Source organism: Cydia splendana, chromosome Z (genome assembly GCF_910591565.1).
Source record: "Cydia splendana chromosome Z, ilCydSple1.2, whole genome shotgun sequence".
In the NCBI taxonomy this organism is placed as follows: domain Eukaryota; kingdom Metazoa; phylum Arthropoda; class Insecta; order Lepidoptera; family Tortricidae; genus Cydia; species Cydia splendana.
This window is the reverse complement of record NC_085987.1, coordinates 7,737,002-7,762,529: the sequence shown is the minus strand read 5'-3', so window position 1 is coordinate 7,762,529 and position 25,528 is coordinate 7,737,002. Positions and strand designations below refer to the sequence as shown.

The following is a 25,528-nucleotide window of genomic DNA, read 5'->3' as shown; positions in this document are numbered from 1 at the left end:
CAACTTTGTTATTTTTCTCTATAATTCAGAGGAAGTATTGAAAGTCTTTACACATTAATATACATACTTATAGTTTTGAAACGTCGCGAACTCGGCCCATGTTAAGGTCGTTGATATGTGGCAATTTTCTCATTTCGAAGAGAAGCTAAACCTTGACCTACGAATAAAAATTTCATTTCATCACTCACGCGGTGCTACAAGCCGAGATACCTACTATTTATAAAGCGCTCGCTTATAAACAAGTGTGACTAACCCCTCTTTAATTCGTCGTATGTTACCTGCGAGACTTAATTTCCTTATTTTATTTTTTATAAAAACATTCTTAGTGAGCAATTCTCGGGCAGCAGCTCCGTTTCTCGACGTAAAGTACCTTTAAAATTGACCTAAATTACTGACAGATGGGTAGGTATAGATGTGGTGCGCGTGAGTTTGTTCTCGCGCAGCGCGCGAGATGGCGCTGGGTCCTGCGCGCGAGGCCCTCGTGTGCGCTTGTTGCGCCACGGAGCTCGCTTTACGCAACCAGGCCGTTCACCCCGGAAGGCGTTTTCCTCGCAGTTTCTTTAGCAGTGTGTTACTGTGGTGATCGCGTGACTCGCTAGCGTGTGCAGTAGTTAGGTACTAGAATTAATGCATCTCGCGGCCGGATCTCAGCCACTCAGAGCTTCACAAACCTAATTCCTTTATCACACGAGACAGATATGTTGAAGATGCGCTAATGTTTGCTTTTAGTTGAAAGCGCACTGTAATGGAAAGAGCTGTTTACTTGCAGCCGAATCGTTCTCAGACTACTTTAGCGTTACGGCTGCTGCTCACGCGTCATGCAGACATATTGAACGCGTGGCCACAAACGTTTTGTGAGGAATGTCTCCACGAAACAGTTTATTTTCGTTCGCGCTTTCGCAGCGTCATTAAGTTGCGTGGTGTCATTAACAGCTGAGTGACCGACTTGTTTGTATTTCCTGCAAACACTCAATTAGTCATTGAGGCCATTAAGTATGTTTAAAACAACTACAGGTTTTGCTTGTAAATGTAGTTAAAGATGAGGGCAAAGCACTCCAACTGATTAGTAATTAGGACTATTTAGCTAATATAAAAAGTAGATGAATTTCCTAACTCGTAGTAGATTATATAATGCAACCTTTATCTTGTACTTTAACAAATAGTTTATAAGTCAACTTATTCCATGTTTGCTTGCAACACTATCCCTGAAATAGATGGGAACCGTAAACAGGGAAACAAAAATATAAAAATTTTCCGTTCATTCTGGCTTCGTAACGCATATTTTGTAGCTAGGTTAACGTGCATGTGGAAATTCGTTTTAGTATTTTGGTCTCCTGGAAATTTCATAACGCATGTAACCGAGCAGAGAGTTCAGCTTCAAACAATACGTTTTATATGCATAATGTGGGTTACGATCTCTGCTAAAAATTATTAAACATTTGGAAACCTGAAACACTTTTGACTCTTCACGTAATCTATGAATAGTTCTGGACGCATAACTTTTCTGATCCCTTTGTTTTGTTTGTCATCTTTCGTCCAAAAAACCCAAAAAAACGTTACATCAATTAAGCCCTCACTTATATTTTTTTCTAGTTCTAAAAATACGAAAACAATCGATTCTACAAAGTATTATTTATGCTAGACGGAACAAGTGTTTATTTATTATGGTGACAAACACCGGAAAGTAGAAAATCCTATTCAAATTGCATAAACTGCGTTGCAGCCACGGTGTCGGCGCTCTCAGAGTTCACTTGTTACACGAGTGTCACCAACACGTCTTCTAAGGGTATGAATACTTAGCCTTTTCATCGGCATCGACATTTACGTAACCACTTTCGACATTCTGCAGCTCCGATGGTGCATCAGCCTAGTCGTTGCAAAAGAAACCTAGTCCGTTTAGCTTAAAGCTTAATCCTGATTGAAAGATCTGAACAATTACGAGTTTGCGAGTGTTATATTGATATGAGCAATGACATTGCCGCGTCGTGGCGCCTTACGTAAAGATGCGACTGCGCGGCCCCCTTGCGAAAGCGATCCTCGCGTGTCAGCTAACAGCAAAAGATGCAACTGTCTAACTGTGCTAACTAGACATCAAGTATTCACGAATAAAGAAAAGGCCGAATGATAATTACTATTCGTTTTCTGTGACTATGTTTGGTTTTGTGGTAGCCAAATGTTTGTTTAAACACGGTAACGAAAAATTAATTTAATTAGCACGATTTGGTTGAAATCTATGTATGAACATTTGTATCCTTCTTCTTTATATTACAAGCTTTTATTTAGTTTCACCTGTCCCGTTGTCTGTCTGTGATCAAATCTTGCAAGTTAAATTTGATCCACTTCCCGTTTTCCGATTGAGCTGAAATTTTGCATGCATGTATAAATCGGATGACAATGCAATATTATGGTACCATCGAGCTGATCTGATGATGGAGACAGGAGGTGGCCATAGGAACTCTGTGATGAAACAACGCAACCTAATTGTGTTAGGGGTTTTTAGAATTGTCTCGATGAGTATTAGTTGTCTGTCGTAAGAAAAGTACAGTCAGCGATAAAAGCTTGTACCAAAAATGAAATTTTTGGCAATAACTTATTTTTACTAAAAAAATCGAAATCACTTGATTTTGTCAATTCATGTAATTAATACCGCAGATACATTTTTGTAGGCATATGGTGAAAATGATTATACTACTTCCTTCAAACATAAACAATATTTATTGCCTACCTACATGATCATCATGCAGGTTACTTGCTACCGACGAGATTGCGTCGCCTTGAAACAGTTTAATGTCAGTACACTGCGCCGATTATTCCGCTTTTAATATTAGTAGACGTGTAACAATAAATCAATTAACCCAATTTGCTGATCAATATCTGCACCTGTAAGTGACATTACAACCTCGTTTAGGTGCGACGCGACGCGCCGGTGAGTTTTATCTACTCACTGAAAATCAACTAAATAAGGATCTACTGCCGTATTCGAACTTCACGATATTCACAAGAGACGACACGTACTAGATCCATTCTAGATACGTTATAGTTTAGTTATCAACTAGTTCTCTTTTGCAGCGCAATTCGGGCAACCAATGTCACTTTTACGTTAGATAGAGTAAGATATCTATTAGATGTGAATTGGATCTCTAGGTCATATACTGTGGAAATGGTTCAACAGTATCTCCAGAATCGCGTAAATGTCAAATTTGACAGGTTAAATCTTAAACATATCGTTATCGTATCTTGATGATGTCTAAAAGATGTCTATTAGATGTCTATTTCAAAATCCGAATCGGGCCCATAGTACCTTCTCGTATTTAACACAACACACATTACTGCACAGCTCTCTACCTACCGTTCACAAAATCATCGGCGTGTTATCGATATCTACTCCCATACAAATTCACTGCCCATTTCACCCAACTTCGCAAGCCTCAAACTTTATTTAGCGCATGTAAACTAACGACTCGATTCATTAAAAATGGAGAATCATTTTATTTTAAACTGTCAGGTTCCAACACAAGGTATTTTTAATGTAGTTTAAGTCGTATCCTAGATGGAGGCACAACTTCCAAGATAAACGTGTCTTATTATATCATGCCAGGTTCTCAACTTTTTGCGTTCATTCAAATTCATTAAGTCGTTTTTGTGTCATTGAGTAGCGTCTCAATATTACACATAGTTTCGAAAAACACGACAAAAGAGTAAACTGAAATTACAAATTAATGTTACAAGTTGCGGAATCTTTCCAAAATGTTCCAGGAAATGTCAGGAAAATTTCACAAGGAATAAAGAAAATTCCATTCCCATAGTTTCACAAATTATTTCATGGGAAAATTTCGCAATTTTGAAAAAAATCTGACAGTACATACATCAGTAATTGAAATAGTATCTGAAGATGAGCGGTTGCCGCTAGTGTTTTGCTAGAGATTGCACAACCTTCACTACAAGTGCTAATAAATTTAAACATCTTTCAATAATACATTCGTCCCGGATAAGCAAGGGCAAAGAACTTTTACATAACCGAGTTACGTGCCGGTGAGAGGCAATGTCAGCCATTGTAACCGTGCTATCATTATGACGAGTAAGCAGATTTCAGTACACAACGGCTTTTGTTTCTAAAAAACACAATAGTGGCTATGTAACAAACGCGCGGCGTTCGGATTATCGGAGCAGGTACGAAACCTGGATCGGTTTGTTTGGCTCTATAAACCTAGAGCACAATCAAACTTTAAAAACCTGCTACCGATTTATTCATAATTATATTTTGTCTTATGATATGACTGCTGTGTAATTCACTCGCACCAATACCTATTTGAGTACGAGAGAGATGTATGAATTGCATGAGCAAATGATGCTGTATGTTCTAATTAAGAGACTATTTCCAACTTCAAAAACTTTGTCTCTATTTTATTTCTATCTGAAGGGGGATTTGAACTTTATAATCTTGTTATGCTACAGTTATGGATATGGCATATATATATATATATATAGATTATGAAGAGGTTTTCGGATTCGCATTAGCCTCTTAGTCGACTTGTCTGTTTGTAAAAAAAAAGAATGAAAACGAATTACTCAGATATAAATATATACATTTAGTAGGTAAATAACTATGCTAGTGTGACTTATATACTTTTCGATCTCAGCAGGCGTGTTCCGATTTTAAAAATACGTATGTCTGAACACAAAACAAAACCAATGATCTATAAACGTAGCAAGACTCTACGAAAGTCTACGTGCGTAGCGGCTACGAAAATTATCCGATTATGTTAAAAAGTTCTCATGCTAGCTCGTGTTCTCAACCATTGCAGCAACCACAGCAATCTCGTTCGGATCAAGGTTCCACTAACTAATATCTGAAATTGGTCTTTTGTTTCGTCGTACGGTGTAGTTGCGGTGTACTCGTATGTGCCAAAAAGAGGTCAATGAACAGCCTCGACGTTTCTATACATCAAACTGCACACCGTAAAGTCATTAATCACATCTACTTGCTCGATTAATTAGGATACTATCCGTTGAGGATTAAAGTTCAAAATGCCATTTAGCCTTTGCCGCTAAGGCCTTCTATCTTGTGGTTTGTACTACGCGATGCGTACCGTCGGTTGTAGTAGGTCGCTCTTCGGTAGCGATGCAAATTCGACTTAATCGCGGGGTTGTATTGACTAATTTTGCTCGATCGAGCCTTGGCGGTTGAGGCTTGTTAGGCTGGATAATATGGTTGGCAGTGACGGTCGAAATGTTATTTTGTTTATCGTTCGCGCGCGTTCTTGACAGCGAAAAAGTGAAAACGGCTGTGGTGGTTGGGTTGTGAAACTAGGCGCGAGCGCCGGGGCCCGCGCGTCACGAGCGCTGCACCGGGTTATATAACATGTGTGCTGCGACCATTCGTAGCATTAGATACGAGTAGGTACCACACTTAAAGTAGGATTTCGATACCAGCCCTATTACGACGTTGTACCGGGCTTATACCTATTGAAAGTAAATTTAACTAAACAAGACTAAGTACTCTCTAATCTAAGGGTCTAATATTTAATTAAATTCAATACTATTCAATGACTTGGTAGGATGTACATTTTAAACGGCAGTATTTAAACTCAGTAGAGTACAGCAAGATTTTGGTAAACCGTATGATAACTGTTCCGTTTCAAAATATAAATAAATAAATAAATTAAGTATTAGGGGACATCTTACACAGATCAACCTAGCCCCAAACTAAGAAATCTTGTACTATGCTTGGAGCTTGTTACATTAGTAGTGACAAAGTACATACACGGTATGGCCTGTAACACGAGCAAATAATTAAAACATAGATTGTACTCCTCAATCGGTGACACTTTTGTTCTACAACTTTTAAAAATTATGAAGTATTTAGACTCCCTATTTTTCATACAAAATAAATATTATTTTCAATGGACGCCATCGCCACGCCATATCATTGTGATTGACGTTGCTTGTCACGCCTTAAACATAACAAAATTCGCAATACATTGCGTCTTAGAATAAACTTTAAAGTGTATTAAAAATCAAACCCCAAGTTATTTTTAAAAGTCGCTGAACAAATGTTGGTCAGTATGAGGAGTACAACCTACAGTTTAATTTTTTGCTCATGTTACAGGCCACACCCGGTATATTTACTTATTGAGCGTTTTGAAACACGAAGCCCCAGGTCACAAAATATAGATGCACATTTTCTAGAAGCTCTAGAGTACTCTAGACGTTTTCCAAGAACTTGTCCTGATTGTAAATGTGGGCGAGTCCGTCATTTAAAAAGATTATTTTCTAAGAAAATAGGTTGTTTACTTTCACGATTCTAAGAGGTAGTTTCAATTCAAAGTAGGTATAGTCGAGTTCATAAATATGTATACATTTTTTTCACCTTATTGCAATAGTGTAACGTGAATAAATGTATGCATGAACTCGACTGTACGACATAATAATTATCATTGCCACCACTCGGGCAAATCTAAAGCGAGCAAGCGGGTCACACTGGCATGGGACTCCTATTGATAACTATTATAACTTTACGAACCTAATTAACCCTCCATATTAATTGCTATTAGGTGAAGGAAAGGTAACGTGTGTGTTAAGTCCACTATCCGCATTAGGCTAGCGTGTGGACTATACATCATCATCATCATCAGGCTATATTAGTCCACTGCTGGACATAGCCCTCCCCTAAAGAGCGCCAAAGCGCCCTGTCTTCAGCTTGCCGCATCCAGCATCTGCCTGCAGTATTTCGCAGATCGTCATTCCACCTGGTCGGAGGGCGTCCTACACTACGTTTGCCGAGTCGTGGTCTTCACTCAAGAACACGTTTACCCCAGCGGTTGTCGGTTCTTCTTGAGATATGGCCAGCCCACTGCCACTTCAGCTTGCTAATTCTTTGAGCTATGTCGGTAACTTTGGTTCTCTGTCGGATGTATTCGTTACGAATCCTATCCTTCAGAGAAACCCCGAGCATAGCTCTCTCCATAGCACGCTGAGCGACTTTGAACTGGTGGACCAACCCTACCGTGAGTGTCCATGTCTCGGCTCCGTAGGTCATGACGGGTAAACTATACACTACAGCCTAAAACTTATTCATTAAGTGTTGTAAAATCAATTATCACAAGTCAGTCAATTAAATTACATTTAACAACAAAATGTTAAATATGTTTCCATACAACCACAGTTAAGTAATACCTGAATTAATGTTCAATGCTTGTTAGCCTGTCTGAATGTAGTCGCCACCAGATATATCGGAGCGTCTGAAGTGGTCAAAAACATCTGAACACGCACTCTAACGCCTCGACAATAGAGACGTGTTCAGATATTTGTGAGCGCCTTATCCGCCCCGATATATCTGATGGCGACTGTACTCTCTCTCTCTGAATGTAGTACACTCATAGTTGCTGGCTTTTGGCAACCTGAGTCGCCTAATTGTTAGTCACATCACGGATGCCAATGACATCCAACTATTGTGCATTGTGGCATTCAACGAAAGCCTATTACGCTTTGCGAAAGCATTTTGAATAGGGAAGCGTCCGATCGGCATGTCGACGGCAAAATCGGACGATATTGATCATTTGTATCGGATCCAGTCTTTTCATGTTTATCTACTAGAATAACTGATTATGTAAACCATTTTGTCGCAGTATCACCTTTACGGATATGATGGTCGTTCTTGTCTATGTGACAGCGTGATAAAACGGCGTCCCTCACTTTCAATCGCCCGGTGTTAAAAAGTGGCGGTTATTTTATCACGTGGATAAATCCATCCTTAATACGCCTGCTGTATTTAAGCCGTAAAACTGTATCAAAATAAATAGTTGAAGTGACAACATATGAGCATAATTAGTATAATTACTTATTTCGGCAACATCACTGTTGATCAGTAACACTTGTTTTATACAGAGGATAAAATCTTCATCACTTGGATGGTTGGCAGTCCTCAACTGTGCGTTTCTCCAGAAACTTCCTGCCTCTCACAGCCAAACTGTGGAATGAACTGTCGCCTGCGGCATTTCCGGACCGATACGACCTTCAAACCTTCAAGAAAAGAGCGTACTCCCATCTTAAATGACGGCAACGCGCTTGCAACTCTTCTGGTGTTGCGGGTGTCCATGGGCGGCGGTAACCGCTTACCACCAGGTGATCCGTCTGCTCGTTTGCCTCCTATTTCATAAAAAAAAAAAATCCTGGAAAGCTAACATCTTAAGATGAACAAGGTTCATCCCGAAAGTAAATAACAAAATATAATCTTATGTTTAGTTGCTGCCAATAATCCTTACTAATGTAATATTATAAATGCAAAAGTAACTCTATCAGTCTCTCTGTCGTTACGCTTAAACCGCTGAACAGATTTAGATGAAATTTAGTATGGAGATAGTTTGAGGCCCTGGAAAGGATATAGAGTAATAGTTTTTATTAATCATCATCATTCCACGCAGACAAAGACGCAGGCAGAAGCTAATAGTGATGTTATAAGTAAGTAAATATAAACCACATCAATGATAGAAAATATTTTGGTATATACGTGGAAGAAATACGTAACAATGTATGTATAATGTATTAATTCATTCCTTCTTTTGTTCTGCACTAATTTCAGTAACAACAGACTAGTAGTACTGATTTTTATGTATGCATAGTTTATTGTACTTACTGTTTATTGCATGGTGCTGAATTTATAAAACTTCAACAAGAAAATATACATATGTTCGGATAATTACGTAACAATACGAGTGCGGTATTATTCAGCCAACCAGCGATAAATTTGCCTGCTAAAAGTGCAAAGTGTTAACATTAGCGACATTACTCAAGTAAATAACTGCAAAGTAAAATTTGCACGGTATTGAATCGAAGAAATTTAAATATAATGTATTAAATGGAGAGTAAGCAGTTAAAATGTAAGTGTAATTACAATATAGGTAGGTAGACTGAGTAGACTCATTATTTGGAATCGCATTGTCAAGCTGTTTACTTGCGTCAGGTCGTTCACCTCGTTATCGTGCAACTCGACGAATTTTCAATTGTCACCAGGCACTGGCCTTTGCGGAAACATCACAATAATATTCAGTTTATCGGTCAGGTGTTTCGCGTTAGCGATGACGTCATAGGTAAGCCCTAACGTGGCTATCAGGCCTAAATCACGTAGCAATTTTCAATTGTTTCGAACCCCAACTGAGCCAACATCTAAGTGGGTTATAGGTCAGTGTTCGCGCGGTTCACCAGCGTACTCCAATAATAACTGGTAAATTTAGATTAGCAAACAAATTACTTTTCGAATTTTCATGTAGAACTGAAATTTGAAATGGGTACTAAAATTAAAAGAAGTTGATGATGTAATTAATTACTTATTTCGATTTCGTGTTTTCCTTTTCTTGATGCACATTTATTACAAGTACGAATCTTGTTTTCCTATTAAGGACGATTGTTAATTGGTTTAGCTAGTGGATTAATTGATTTTATTAAGTTAATTTATAACTTTTTTTGCGGTGCCTGTGAAAGGAAAGACGAGAAATTATACCTCATGTTTCCGTACTCTGTAGTTAATTTGTATACACTTACAAATTGGGTGTTGATCACAGACTTAAATATACCATAGATGAAGCAAATATCACGATTTGTATTGAAACCAAGCGTGCCGACTTTTTACCACCTACTGTGACGTCACAGCCGCAATTTAGTGATGGGAAATCCTAACCGCTTCAAAGACACCAATGCCCCTCTGCCCCGTTACGATTCAACTGTCTTGCTCATACTCATAGATTTTATATCTGCGGTCTCGCTCGCTCACTCCCCGCTCCCCCGCGAACCACGCCAAAAATCACAAATCGATTGTCATGAATGACATCGATTTTCTGACAGACGAATGATAAAGACAGACGAATGTTAAAAACAGACGAATGATCTTCGTCCCAACTTTTCCCTTCAATGAAACTGGTATTTTCAAAATTTATGACTGGATCATGTGGAAAACAAAAATAATGAAAGTTTTTTTAACACAATAGAAATTTATAAACATACTAAACGTATAAACATGTAATCGTATATGTTTAAATTACCCTCGTTTTTAAAGGTGTCGTGTAAAATTAGGAGAGGATTTTTTTTTTATCAATAACTACAAAAAAAAATTATAATAGTTAATATCATTCATCTGTCCGATATCGATTAAAATCGTTTATTAGTAGCGATCGGTAGAACAAACAACACTACTCGCTAAATTTGACAGACGAATGATAAACGGCCTGTACCACGAAGTCGAAGCGATGCGCGACAGTATCGCTAGTCCGATATTCATCGTCTCTTAACTCACAACGTCAGATCAAACGCTCAAAGCAAACGCGCAATGAAATGTAAATATAGTTTTGTAACGTTAACCTATTTTCTAATAAGCTTAGAATTGTTTTATTTAACGTAATAAATGTGTTATCAATCATCTATAGTTACTTAGGTATATTATTGGAATCACAACCTGGCGGCTTAGCACGGTCGCGTTTTTATCCCTTGTCACCATGCCTGTCACGTTCTAACAAGTACGTAAGTGCGAAAGGGACGCGCATAGTGATAGACGATAAAAATGGAACCGTGCTGCGCCCACTGGAATACTTAAAAAATCGATTTAAAATGAATTTACGCATAATATCATTTTAAAATTACTTACCTGTGATAGGAAATATGTCCTTGCCCTTGGGTGCTTGCAAATTTTGGGCTGTTGCAGTTAATTACCACGCAACGAGGCATTTTTTAATTTTTTACGGACTACCGGTTGCCACAACTGGCGCGCGTGGAATGTCAATAGCGACGGCCAACCTCGACGCTTGGTCCGGGTTCGGACACGCGAAGTAGATGCATTTGCGTCATCTATGGTATATTTAAGTCTGTGGTGTTGAGTCTAACTTTATATCTAGATGAATGCGTCTTGTCAATATAGTATTATAGTATAGTTATAAAAAAAAACTTATATTATTTCTACTCAAAATCATGAGTATGAACAAAAAATATTCGTTTTTTTAGTATAATCCAGACGATACTAAGACGCATGTATGTAGTGTGAAGTTACTGCCTAAATGAAAATAATAATAATGTTAAAGTTAAATAAATTGAACTCATTTTAAGTAGAGATATACCACATTTTAATGAAATGTTTTAATGTGTTCTCATGTTTATCGCTATAGTCAGGCAATATGTTTGTCATAATTAGCCAACCGTGTTGATAGATTGCGAGATTAGCGCTATCCAAAAGGCAGGTCATTCAACGCGAATAGATCAGTCTGCACGGCGGGCCGTGTGAATCCAACAGTCGATATCACACTGTGATCGATATGACCCAATACTAAACTGATAACAAATGAGAACCAAAAAAATTCCCCTTATAACATTGCGAAACTTGTTTACATAGAACTTGTCGTGTAATATATTTATTTCTGTTTATATTAGATAATAACATTTCATGTCATTTTTCTCACAGACCTTCCCTAATACGTATTTGCGAACACCAACATGACCGCATCACCGCACCTCTCGAACATTTTTAAGCATTCTATTTTACATATCTCTCTATAAATCATAATTAGGTTATGCATTTAAATATTAAAACCAGGAAAATAATGTTTATACATATACGTATATTTAACAAAAAATAAAAACCCATCTTTGCAGATTTTGTATGCCTCATTCAGTGGGGCCATATTTCTTGAGAAATGAACAATGTTCATTGAACATGATACACTGTCAAACGACGGTGCTTCCTGTTTTTCGATACTAAATGGGTTATGCGTCGCTTTCTCCCGTTCCACGGATAGTACATGTTGTTGCGTCAATGTTTCGAGTGGCCTGTTTGTATAGGAACATCCGTGCAGGCATAGAAGAGCGTAACTCACCGGCAGTCCAACGAGCCATGCTTCATTTTTAACCAGCGAAGCAGAATAGTTAACCCAGTTTCGATGGGCGCACGCTAATTTTACCGCGATACCTGACTGGCGGCACGCAGCGGTCACCGGCCGAAGATGTCAGTCTTATTAATAGTTAATACCATATTTAAATTTCCATTGACCCGTTTTGTCGGAAAAACATGACGAATGACGCGCAAGCGGCTGCAGCGGGTGTGGGTATCTTTGTACTTATCTATTTACATAGTTCAACAAACCTTTTCACAACTAGCTAGTAGGTACTGGTGCACGGAAATTTATTGAATTTAGGTATCTAATTTGATTCACGCATATCATTTTCAATCATCAAACGCGATTCAAATAACAGTAACGATTAAAATGTCATTGTTCAGATTCGTGGATAGGCAACCACAATCGCGGTCGATGCGAATGAACTCAGTTTTAATGTAATCCAACACCGAAGTGTGTCATCGGCCCGCCTAACCTTTCAGACAAAAACCGACGGCCGCTCAACTAGGTTATGTTGTTGTCATGATGTTCAGCTAGCTCGGCCCAGCGTTGAATCAACGCGGCCATTGCGTACGTTCGATCATTAAAATAACAACTTGTATTGATTTTATTGCATTGCGGGTACTTCGAGTTGTAAACAGTACCGACAAGGCCGTATTACGAAAGAGATTCTATCTGCTCATATAATCGTATCTTTGGAATATCAGCGTTTTAACGCCACTGGTCCATACATGTTTATATTTTTGTAAATGTAACGTTTTAAGTTAATTAAATGGAACAGAGAAACAAAAGTGGATGTTAATGAAGTTATGAGCATCATCCGGATGGATGGCGTCGGGAGCGGCGCGCGCACTCCGGCGCAGCTGACCTAGTTCCGCGCCTCGGCCACACACGCCGCGCCCGCGCACCGGCATCACCATATGCCAACTGCAAACGACCCATCCTAACACTGAACACTTACCACCAACTTTTTAATACCAAAGAAATCTTTTTCGGCAGTTCAACGACCTCGCTATCGAAATCCGCACTCGCGCGCGTGTGTGCGCTATCAGATAAAAAAGTGAAACAAAAACTTTTATAGTAACGGTGAATAAGTACCAGAGAGAGATGACTATATTTCGGCGGCGTACTCGTCGAGCGTAATGTCGACTACGAAAAACACTGACGCAATTTTTACAGCGTACGTAATTGAGGGCTGACGGCGCCGGCGGTGTGTGCGTGCGCGTCGAGAGCGACGCCCGCGTCCGAAACGGAGGCGGAATATTTAGGTGAAAGTGTTTCGAATTTCGACATGACGACATTCGCGCGCAGTCGTTATCGTGACTTTGCCGAATCGAGAGGTTCGGGGAGCGCGAGCTCGGACCACCGGCTACCCTCGCGTTTGCTCCACAGGAAGTGCGCCGACCGAATGCTGAACCCAGTGCTTATTGAAAAACTATGCTGAGAGTTGGTGTGTCCAAAAATTTTCGGAGACGTAAATTAAAAAGGTGATCGGTGTATTCAGAGCTGGTTCGAGAGATGCTCGCGGAGCCCTAGCGCGCAAGCTGGGGCCGGACGAGGCGCGCGCCGCCTCCGCGCACACGCACCAACTGCACAACATGACTTCTACAATGGGTAAATATTGCATTTTCACACATTTTCTGTATTTTATTTTGCGACATTTTTAAGGCATATTTGTAAAATGCAATGCGAATTTGTAACATTTTTTAAATATACATTTCAGTACTATAATCTCATATAAAATATAAAGTAAATAAAACATAGGAAGTATAGATTTAAATAACGATGCAACCAACATAGATGCAGTTCGTAGTTTCGTAGCGCCTGCTACGCGCAGTGCTACGAACTCCATGCAGTTCTACTCGTACCCTCGTACGCTTTCATTGAAAGTTCCAAACCGAAATTAAAGACGCTATATATTTATATCTGTATATAAAAAGTACGTTTAGCTATATAGAATATACCTGAAGGACTATCACATTACACATTAGTCACTTGTTTCATTTCCAAGACTTGACACAGATTTTAGTTTGTTACATTGCACAAACATTGCGATTTCCTCGCGTTGTTATGATGAGATTGATGAGTTCATATTTTAACTGTATCGATTCTACAACAAAAGTAATATTGCAGACATTACTATGTACTTCTTCACACAACATCATGAATAAGTAACATTAGTAATCATTAATTTAATAAACACGAAAAATAAACAATAGGTATAGTATAAACAGCTAAACTCAAAATTTACAATCATAACTTTTGTACCTTTTTTGCCCTCTTTTTTTAGTGTTTTGTTATGGGTGTTCAGTTTTTTTTTACTTTATAGTTATTCCTTGATTAGCTTTTTTTATAATTCCTTAAAATGTTGAACAATTATAAAAATAATATTGGGCCGAATGGGACAGTAAAATTTAAAGATGGATTCGATCTTTAAAAGTTAACTTGTGCCTTAAAACAGGCGAACACCGACTGGTGGAGAGAGATGGAGAGGTTTTGGTGCAGGAACGGGAAAAACAAACTAGCTTTCGAAGCACTGTAGGTAAAAAGACCCGTTTATTTTGATATATGTTTATAACACGACAAAAAACATTGCATAATTTATTTATATGTACATATTTTGTATTTAAAAAATCTGTACATATATTACCTACAATCAGAGATTTATGTTTTGTCTTTTTTGTTCGCAAAAGGTTTCCCATATTCACAATGGCACAAGACAAAATCATATTTATTACTTTTTGCTATTACTGAATATAGCCCCGGGATCACCCAGTATATTTAAATCATTTTTCTGAAATAAAAGGTTTGAAGAGCCGTGTTTTTGTGTACAAATGTCCTGTAATGTACTTGGTGTAAACTAGTCTTATGATCACTTCTGTATCCGCAAAACATGATTTTCGCAATCCAGGATTGTGCAAAAACAATAAATTGCTCTCTGTTCTAAAACAGATTGGGGCAAACCGTTCTCCATTGCAAAACAAAAGATAGCTCCTCGAGCGGTAACCGTGACATTCCCGAATCGTCTCGTGGATCGTGATCGTGACTGCGTAACCGTTACTCTATGACCGACAACACTTTTACTTTCGCTACAATATGGCCACCCCTTTGTCTATGGTCTATGACTCGATGAGGTCGACGACCGTCCGCCATTTTGGCGTTGCCGAAATACGTTTTTTACGCTCACTTTCCAATAGTGAAAGCGAATAAGGTACTGAATGTCACTGCTTCCTTTCAATGTATTGTAGTGGGAGGATACCGGTGTCGGCTGTTGAGTTTAAATGATAATAGGCGTGTTGGCCGGGCTATTAGAAAATACATTGTTCGCCATTTTGAGTACCTAGAGCCGCGGTCATGACTTTATGCTCTAATAGGCATTCGACCAACAATGCGTGTATTTTTCATCAACCGCTGACGTCTTATGTAAAGGAATTAATTAACTTATTTGTATGTGTTAGGCAGCTTCTTCTTTTGTATGGATTATTTATTTTATATTATAAAATCTTTGGATTTGGATCGTTTTTATATCAAAAAGGGACTCTCGACTACCCGAGTAATATGTTTTACAGTACATTTGGTGCTACTTTACCGCACTAGTGCGATAATTAGCACATTACGCAACTGTGTCGAAAACATAAAGGGCCATATGTACTGTAAAACGTTGTACGATATATGTGCGGTTAGGTAATTCGCAACTCGCCTCGTGTCGAATTAAAACACTCTCTTCGGTCGTGTTATAATTTATCGCCACTCTTTGCGAATATCCTATTTTTCGCACTTGTATCGTAATGTACTATTAAGTACTTACACTTTATATATATTAGGTATAATAATAGTTTTATAGATAACTTGTTTTCTGTGGATTATGGATTCCATTTATATATTTTCATAAGTTTTATAGTTATTACTTTATTAGTTATGCAGTTAAATTGCATTTTCTTATAATTATTATAATTTATTTTTGCACTGACTCGATATGACATTGAAATTAGCAAAATATGTAAAGCATCAACAAAAATACGATTCAACACAAGCCAGTCAAGATCAAAACAAAATTGAGGAAGTGTTTAGATCGGAAGTGCTTAAAAAATGGAACGTTTCAGCGCGTGAATGTGGAAGGGAAATGTCAAGGCGGCGCGGCGCGGAAGGCTGCACGACCACGGAGCGTGTGTTGGGGCTCGAGCCCGCGTAACATAACGCACACATATTCATATCGTACACTGTTAGGACCAATCTCACATAAAATAGAGCTTAGACTAAGCTACTTATGCATGTATAATGTTTAATTCAAGGCTGTAGATTTAAGACTTGGAGATATCTGGGGTTATTTTGACTGGAATAATGTTTATTTATATGGAATAGTACTGTACTAAACTTTATCTATCCTACTACATTTTAGACCGGATTTGGTGCAGTAACTAAAACAGTTACAATGATTTTAACTAAAAAATAAGTGGTAACCTAATAAACAAAACTAAGTTAGTTTATTAGTTTATTATTCTTACCAGTGTAGCACTTCTGAGTTTTTATTTAGTGTTCCTTACGATAGCAATTAATTTAAAGTCTAGAGGCATTGAAAAGATGGCCGCGGGTTAAGCGACCTCGGCGCGACACTGACATTGTCCGGAACCGAATTTACTTCCTACACCGACCGGTATATGCGATGCAAATCTGTACCCTTGTACGATATCCTAAATGCGAAGAACCAATGTCTAACAAATAATCCGCGATATATAACCAAAACGTAACTTGACTAAACCTCTCTATCATGTACCTAAATGCTATTGGTATTTAGGCAACAGCCTAACAGTCAGTCTCTTGAAGTTTAAATATCACAAATCACAATGTTATTAATAATCCCAAATACCTTAATAGTTGAATCAATACTTTGTCAAAATTTTAAGCGCATAGCGGAAGCAAACTGGTTCAAAACTTGGCATGTTCTCTGGCCTTTACCAATTACAGTTTTAACAGGTACCTACTTTGGTACTAGATGAAGGTAAAAAACAATAATAAGTTCTACATATTACCTTCGGCGCCCCGCAGCGGTCGGAAGCTGCACTTCCTGATAGCTGTAAGTCACATTAAAATTTTTATTTGATGATGCAACACAACGAGTATTTTGTTTAACCTTGTCACTTGGCGAGTAGAACTTATTTTAAAGTGTTTTGATGCGCTCAAGATCATCAGTAACATGTTGAGCTTAAATGTCAGACAAAAAAAATACGGTCGTTCGTGATAGTTGCCGGTTAAATTTTGAGATTAAAATTTATGATTAGGGGTTAGAACTATGTTGCTAGTAGGTAGGGTATATTTTTGTATAATTATATATTTTTACTAATCGCTACGATATTGTAATTACGTAACTTTAAATCCTTCATTGACTTATGTGACTATAGCAAATCTAGCATAACTCGTCAGAGATACAATAATCACCATTTTAAAGAAATGATATTACCTACAACATCATTATTAAGTACATGAATGGGCTCAATATTACGAACAGTTTTAAGCTGTTCTAGTTTAAGTCTGACTGAAGTGGGATATGCTTGTGCCTATAATGGATTACAGCTTGGCAAAAAAGAGTAGAAATTCAAAAGTGGCAACACTGTAGTGTCGTCTCGTTTTCTTATAAATTGGTTTGAAAGGGACGACACTACAGTGTTGCCACTTTTTAATTTCTACTCTTTTTTGCCAAGCTGTACTTTGACTGCCAAACAATGTTTTGTTACTAGAACACAACTTTCATTTTAAATTAAGAGTAGTAGCTGCTTTATAACCACCAGTCGTTCACAAGGCTCTGACTTTTACACTGAAACGGAACCCTCAAGCTAGGCTAGATTAGTGCAAACATTAATAATAGGGAGCTAGACTACAGCATTAAAATTTGCTATATATTAATGAAATATTATAGTACGAGAATTTCAAAGAGCCGTGAGTTTTGGATTCAGTCAGTAAAAATAGGTACTATTATGAAAGGTGCAATTATCGCGATCTACAATTAGACGATTTGACCTAACCAGCGGTTCAACTATTATCTAGTTGTCAAAGTTAAAAGTTTATATGGTTTTAATGAAAACTTTGTAAACATGAAGTGGGCAGCGGCCCTGCTCGCGGTAGCCGCTTCCGCACGAACTCGCCTCACGCCTGAGTTTCACCTTCGGGCTTCCTTTGTCCTTTGATCCGTTTCAATTTAACAAGAGCCAAATTCATTCAACGCCGGCCAACATTCAAAATTCTGGCATATCATTGTAGTTATCATATTTGACGACAACCAAACTACTAAGACGGTCACAACTGCTCAATATGAAAGCTTGATTAAATATGTGACTTTCTCATAGAAACGTACCGTCGTACAAGTATATTGTTTGTTACTAAAAGTGGCTTCTAATTCCGTATTTATGCCAGTAGTGCCTTAAATAAGCGAAGTACCTAGTTCCTCCGAAGATGACGCATTTGCCGCTGGTTCCCACAAACAAACAAACTGACCTACTACAGACAGCTGCTAGAGATTCACAACAAACAGATTTTTACATTATAAATATTTTAGGTGTTAATGTAGAGTAAGACCAAGATAAGTCTGCAACGATTTTGATAGCACATGTAGTGCAAGTGTTATTTATACGTCATAATTTCATAGAAGTATGAAGTTTAAAATAACACGGGCCTGCGCGAGCTGTCAAAATCGTAGCAGACTTTTCTTGGGCTAACTCTAGTATCCAATCACGCAAAATCGGACGAACGGCTTGGAAGGGCACACAGATTAATGGCGTTTATGAATATGAACGTTTGTCAAATGTAACAAGCCGTTGATAATCGTTCACCCCTAACTGTCATTTTGAACATTTGTGTTTCTTAGAAAGAGAAATTTAACAGAGGTTTGCTAAGTTTTATGTATGACGGGTTACAGTTTAAGAACCTTAAGAAGGTTAAGTATTAATACTAACATAATAGAATAATTTTTATCCCATATATTATGCCGTAACGGGTAAAATGAGGAGAGGAGGAGTAAAACGTAGACGTAGCCGCGAGCAGTAACTAGCATTCATTAATAATGATTAACTAAGCAAGTAAAATAAAACAAATGTAAGTACCTATACTACCTACACTGTTGAGAGTCCGACTAACAATAAGACGGGGCCGTTGATATAAAAGTTTGTGCAATCAACCTAAAAATAACCGCGGACTTGGATCAAATAAACTATTGCGAAAATGTTGTCTGCTGGCGCTTGCGAATTGTTTATTGCTTGTCGACTCCAATATCAAGGTCTTTGACATTCGGCTCGTTTTTTTGGAACCTGGGTCATTTGCAATTTTTTTGTACCTTCGTCTAATTTTTTCTTAACATTCTCAGTTTCGTAACGAAAATTAACCATACAAAAATGCAAATTTTTATAGCTAACATTCGTAACGAAACTGAGAAAATTATGAAAACTTAATCTCATCTTTTCTTAATTTTCTCTGTTTGGTTACGAAATTTGCATTTTTGTATGGTTAATTTTCGTTACGAAACTGAGAATGTTAAGAAAAAATTAGACAAAGGTACAATAAATTTGCAAATGATCCACCTGCGTTTGTGTAATTGTGAATTGAACATTAGAGTGTGGCTCACTGAAACAAAACACAAAAAAAAAATTTGCTACAATATTACACCAATTAAGGTCCATCTAAGCTAACTTTGCATTGACTTGCATAGAACAAAGTGCAGTAGTGTCATTATAAACATAATTTTATAGAAATCTGACATTGCTACACTTTGTCATTGCCAATGTTCTGCAGAGTTAGCTTGGTCCGACTCTACAAACATATTGACGTGTAACATTGTCACCTACTTATTATAGCTTTAAGAAGTCTCACTCTTTCGATATTTTATAGTCAAAAGCGCAGTGACGTTGTTATTAACTAACATTGACGTCTCTCAGCTAACATCTAGAAATAATGCATTGCGAATTATTTTCTAAAATTTGATTTCGACGTCAAGATGAGTCATACATACCGGAAATTGCTTTTATAATAGAAAAATCGGATGACGTTGGCACTGAATGTATTTCTTATCAATTGCCTATAAACCACGCGCTCGTAAATTTACTACGTTTGGCCATACTACACTACAAGTTACAACAGTACGGTTACCATCAGTTTCTCACTGACATAAACGCCGTCGAGAACGTAATTTACTTTCTATACGTCCCGTTTGCACTAATATGCGAGTGCGAGCGAGATGTATAGAAAGTAAATTACGTTCTCGACGGCGTTTATGTCAGTGACAAACTGATGGTAACCGTACAGTATACGGTAGCTAAAATTGAATGGTTCCTTCATCATTAAGGTTAGGCATGGTCAATAAATGAGAAACTTTTGTCGCCTATTGTATATCTTGATAAGGCATTTTACGTCGATAATAAAGAACGTATCACGTTTATTACAATTGTGTACGCAAATGAGGAGTAAGAGTGCATTGGCGGGCTATAAATAAAATAGGTACCTAATGAAGTAATGACGTATTTCCACCCCGTTAACTCACCAAGGAAGGTCATTTTATTTTCAGGTCGGTCGAATATTAAATGATAAATATAAATGAAGCTTTATTTTACGCAATGTTTCTAATAATATAAATATATTTTTTAAATATAACATGGAGCTTATTAAATCATAAAAAGTACCACGGAATCTAAAATTAGTAAGTAGGTATCTATGTTCAGCCACAAACAATTATTTAGTTCCATCTGATCGCTCAAAAATTCATAGAAAGTAATCCGTTTATGTTGCTCTAAACTGTAGATATATAAATAGTACCCATTTGTATCAAAATGTATCAAAACAAAGAAAAAATAGAATAAAAATTTAATTTACAATATAGACTAGATCACGTCAGGCAATACGAGTGAACGTCCTAACGCGAAAACATTTTTATTTCTGAGTTAAATGACCTGTGTCGTTAAATAAGTGCTTTATTTATAGATCAGCTGTAAAATCGCTCAAAAATAGTCAAGGCTGTGAATCTTTAGTTTTTTTACCTTTGTACCTATACTTGTAAGTACCTACCTATAGACTCTTTTTTAGAAAATTTCTTAATTTATCTTTCATAGTTTTGTATAATTTCATTGTTATTTTTCTCGTTACCAATTCGCTATTTCAAAATTGTTTACATTATCAAATGAGTTTATCTTATTTTCTCCATTTCAAACCCAATATCTTAATTAAGCTAAGTCTGCCAAGTTGGGAACATCTAAGTTCCCCCTTTAAGTCGAGCCGTTTGATGAAATTATTTTATTACAGTAAGGCGTTTCGAGCCCCCTTACCATACCATATTGCTACGTCCCGATATCCTTATAACCCACGAATTCAGAACTAATCTAGCCTAAGAATAGCAGTTTAGGGTTAGACAGTGAACTCAGATCGGTTCGGTATCGGTCATTATCACGTAAACTCTCGGGCAAGTGACGCACACGCGGCTACTGATCGCGTGTTATCCAATTCCATACCTATTTATAATCACACGTACGCAACAGGTAACCGATTAACGGACGACTTAACTTACGTCGAATTTTCGCGTTATGATTATGACGTTCGTGACTTAACACAGACTAGACGTTATGTAGACGGGGCCAATATTACTTTTTGAGGATGTTGAATCTGAATTTGCGAGGCAAACTACTTCTGTTTATTTAGAGAGTGCTTAAGTTTTGTTGTGATGTCTATAATTATTCTGGGCCTTAATGAAAAAAAAAAAATAATCGTTAATGTATTACAATGCTCAGTATTATATGGATGTAATAGGTCATTACTTTAATTCCGGAGATATCGGAAAAGGGTTTACCAATGCAACGATATTCCCGAAACAATCATAATTTATAATTAATCCATTTTGTTTAGTTTATAAAATGTGCTGAGTATATGAAATGTCATTCTATCCACGCAACAACACAATACTCTGCAAATTCCTCGCGTTATCAAAGCCATAAAAATTGGCGACGTCAGACGCGTAACAGTAAACGATCTTGAATAAAATATGGGGTCCGGCTTGTTCGGCCTGTAGTCCGACTGAAACACTGTGAGGAGAGGCTGACTGTCAACATCAAATGTCACGGATTTAATACATAAACTTTCTCAATTAGTTCGGTACCGAAATGATGCCTGATGTTTACCCGAAAGTGTCGGGACCCTTTTACATTAGCAGATTTGTCCCGACTCCGAATCGTCGTAAGTATTTCCAATAGCGGTCATTCACAGAAAATATCTCTGCGGTCTAATTGCCTTATGGCAATTAGACCGCAGAGAGTATTAAACGGCGTAGTTATCTACGTATGAAATTTCATGAAAAGGTTTTGGCATTTCCACCGAACCTCAGAACTATTTTCTAAAAATGACAATTGAGAAGTTTTGTAGTGATGTCGGCAAACGTTTTCTACAGAGACAGAAATAAAAGTTTTGCCCGTTTTATTTATTAGGTACTGTGTTCTTTTTTACTAGATGCCTTCCTCTGAAAAAAAATCAGGTTAATTTGTGTATTTCGGCGAGTATTGGTTTGTTGACATTGTAACTAACGTTGATCTTCTGACTTGTCTACAGGAATAATGACACTCAGCCGCGGCCCGTGTGACCTTGACAACATGAGTCTCTTCCAAGACCTAAAACTAAAGAGGCGGAAAGTTGACTCCCGATGTAGTAGCGATGGTAAGTAATAATTATAATCGTAGTAGGTACTCATATTTAGACAGTTATTTTTCCCTCGTAGGAATTTAATTGGCTGATGACTAAAGTACTCCTTTCTATTCACATTTGTGTTTGTTTGCATTTCTAACGGATTAAGGAAGAGAGCACCTTCTTAGATGAGTTTGGACGCATTGCATAGCCGTATATTAATAATTAATAAGTACGTTGGACAGTCATAATTTCCGGTCCGGAGATGCGTTTATTATACTAAGTGCCACTTGCACCATCCCACTAACCCGGGGGTTAAATTGTTTACCCAGTGTCAAATTGTACTGGTAACCATGGTAACTCCAGGTTTAACCGGTTACCCCTGGGTTAGTGGAATGGTGCAAGTGGCCCTTAAGAGTAACACGGTAACACGTAGTAAAAATCGCATTGGAGGAAATACATTGTTTGTGCCTGAGACTGCACGAGATACTCGCGCCGAAGGTTTAAAAGTCGAAGCGAACTAAGGTCAACTATTGTTATTCCACGAGAGCCGTGTAACGCCCGATGCGACGCCCGATCAGAAAAGGCAACGTACCTTAGCATCTGTGGGCACTATACGCCGTTTCGTATAAGGCTTTAAGCACATCAAAACTCAGCTCACGAACAGCTATCACTTTCGACTTCGTTCTACGTGTAATTTCATTGTCATTCTAACTGGCTCTTAACTAGACACAATTTAAATTAAATAATAGACAAAAAATGTAACTGTCATATTTTTATTCTAACCCAATATTAATTGGAAAAAAAAACGACAGTTTTAGCAACTGCACAGTTACCGTCAAAAGAAACAGACATCCAACTCCAAATGTTGCTACGAATGCAAATGACATCATTGCATAATCCGATAGCTATTCGTAAACAGATTAGTTTGATAATAATCGTCATCGTCTAACGAAAGTTAAATAATTCACGGCATAAGACCGTGAGAGACCACGGACCGGTTTCGGTGAAATTACTTTCACTCCGTTGAAAAATATCATAAAGGAGTTCCGGTTCGGCCGCACCTTCCCCCACTACACTAAATACACGAAATTAGAGTCGGCATTGAACAATACTGGTTGGAAATAGTGTTCTGTGGAACACGAAACTGTAATTGTTGATCGGGACTTTTAAGATACCTACGGGACCTATAAGTGAAATATAAGTAAGAAGATAACTATCGTTCCAACCTACCATATTATTATTACTAAATATAAACCGTATAAGGAATACTTTTTGGAAGTTATTTGACAGAACTTTGACTTTGGTAACATATTTAAATTCAAAATAGTTTAAGATATTTTAGTCCTTTCATAAATAAATATTATGTTCTCCAATAGCGAGACTCACTGAGATTTACTGATACAAAAAATAATGTAATAACATAAAACATTTAAATCATTCAATAGTAATTATGATGTAAGAATGCGGCGTGAACTCGCAGTGATAAAGAAAGTTTACGTAAAAGAGGTGAAAGCATTAAAACGGTGCCGGTGCCGTAATTATTGCCATTGTGCTCTCATGAATAAGACATGAGTGAAAGAAGTAAGCTGTCATACGACGTAAGACGTAACGTTTCCCCGGGGCTTTGCTCTACGACTTATGAATCGTCTTAAGAATCGGGCGAGTATAAGTGGGAGAGGCCTCAGGTGTTTTACTTACCCGGTATTTTTCTTGTGGGTATCGCTACGCGTAGTATGCGTTGATCCAGTAATAGTGATTGGTCATGATCCACACGCCTAGATAACCGTTTTGGTTTACGTTAACGTGCGTGCACATTTCAAGCGTCACGGGGTTACGTGGCACGGTGACGTCGGGTGACGTGAAGTGACGCAGGAGTGGCAGGACACGTCACGCCACGCCACGCCCGTTGCACTTGTACTTGCATAATGCTGATAAGAAACTTGTGTGTACAATATGAGTAGGTAAATAAAAATATTGAGGACTGTGCCCGCGAATTTAGGAAGAATCCGTTAAGTACATTTATTACCCATCTCTCCCCTTCTCTCCGTGGTACTTCCGCATTAAGTCTTAAACCCCTTTTAATCCATTTTGGAAGATATCAAGGATGAATATGCCTTGACTTATTTCAGATTCTTAACTATTTATGTGCCAATTTCATCCAAATCCATCAAGCCTTAATAAACATTCAAACATCTAAACGGAGGTATTAAATAATCAACCGAAAAGTATTATAGGGTGCGCGTAAGAACTGTAGACGGCAGCACAGAAGCCCCCTATTCATTGGCGCGAAGGATTATATCAAGTTTCCATTTTTAGATTTTAGCCACTAGATGGCAGACCCTACTATGCGAAATAGAGTCAGCGTGAAATGTCAGCACATGCTTAGAAGCGTGAATTGTTTTCGCTTTCGATTTAGGTCACGAGATGGCAGACCCTCCAAAACGCACGGTCTCTATAATATTGTGCACATTATCTAATAATATGCCGAGTTTGACGTCTAGATACATATACTAATATTTCATTAAAGTATATATAAAGTTCAAAACTTAAAGCAGTCTGATCCATTTGCTTTGAAACTGAACGAAAACTTTTATGTAAACATACCGAATATAAATATTAAGCTACTTAGAATACGTTAAATAAACAACGTAGTACGCTCACTCGGCTCGTAGTGACCTAATTCCGCTTAACATTCAAGGACTTTTACGCGATAAGCGTATTAGGTTCCATTCAAGAACCGTGGCGTTACTGTTCGTAGATTCGAAATGTCATCGAAACGCAGATTACATTTATGAGTTCGCAAATAAGATTTGCATAGCAAATTAAATTCTGCAGATCACTGTATAGTAGACGTAGAACTACGAGTATATAAGCAACTACTTGTTGCTGTTATCGTAACTCTTAAGGTTAGTAATAAATCAGAGATGTAAAACCTTTGTTATTATAACTAGAACACTAAGGGCCAGTTGCACCAACCACATTTGACAGACTGATCATCGTCAGCCGGC

At 37.8% G+C, this 25,528-nt stretch overlaps 1 protein-coding gene across 5 annotated transcripts in view; it reads left to right on the top strand.

Annotated features, from left to right (window-relative positions):
* LOC134804196 (hormone receptor 4) overlaps positions 1-25,528 on the top strand; it is a 59,781-nt gene that overhangs the window by 16,722 nt on the left and 17,531 nt on the right. For 2 of the 5 annotated variants that reach the window (XM_063777146.1, XM_063777147.1), the window contains exons 2-3: positions 13,266-13,487; positions 22,446-22,550. In XM_063777146.1, the coding sequence (XP_063633216.1) occupies positions 13,472-13,487; positions 22,446-22,550 (121 nt within the window). In that variant the 5' untranslated portion in view covers positions 13,266-13,471. Of the gene's footprint in view, positions 1-13,265; positions 13,488-21,878; positions 22,077-22,445; positions 22,551-25,528 lie in introns of those variants that run through there. The other 3 variants (XM_063777143.1, XM_063777144.1, XM_063777145.1) reach the window with 3 other exon arrangements.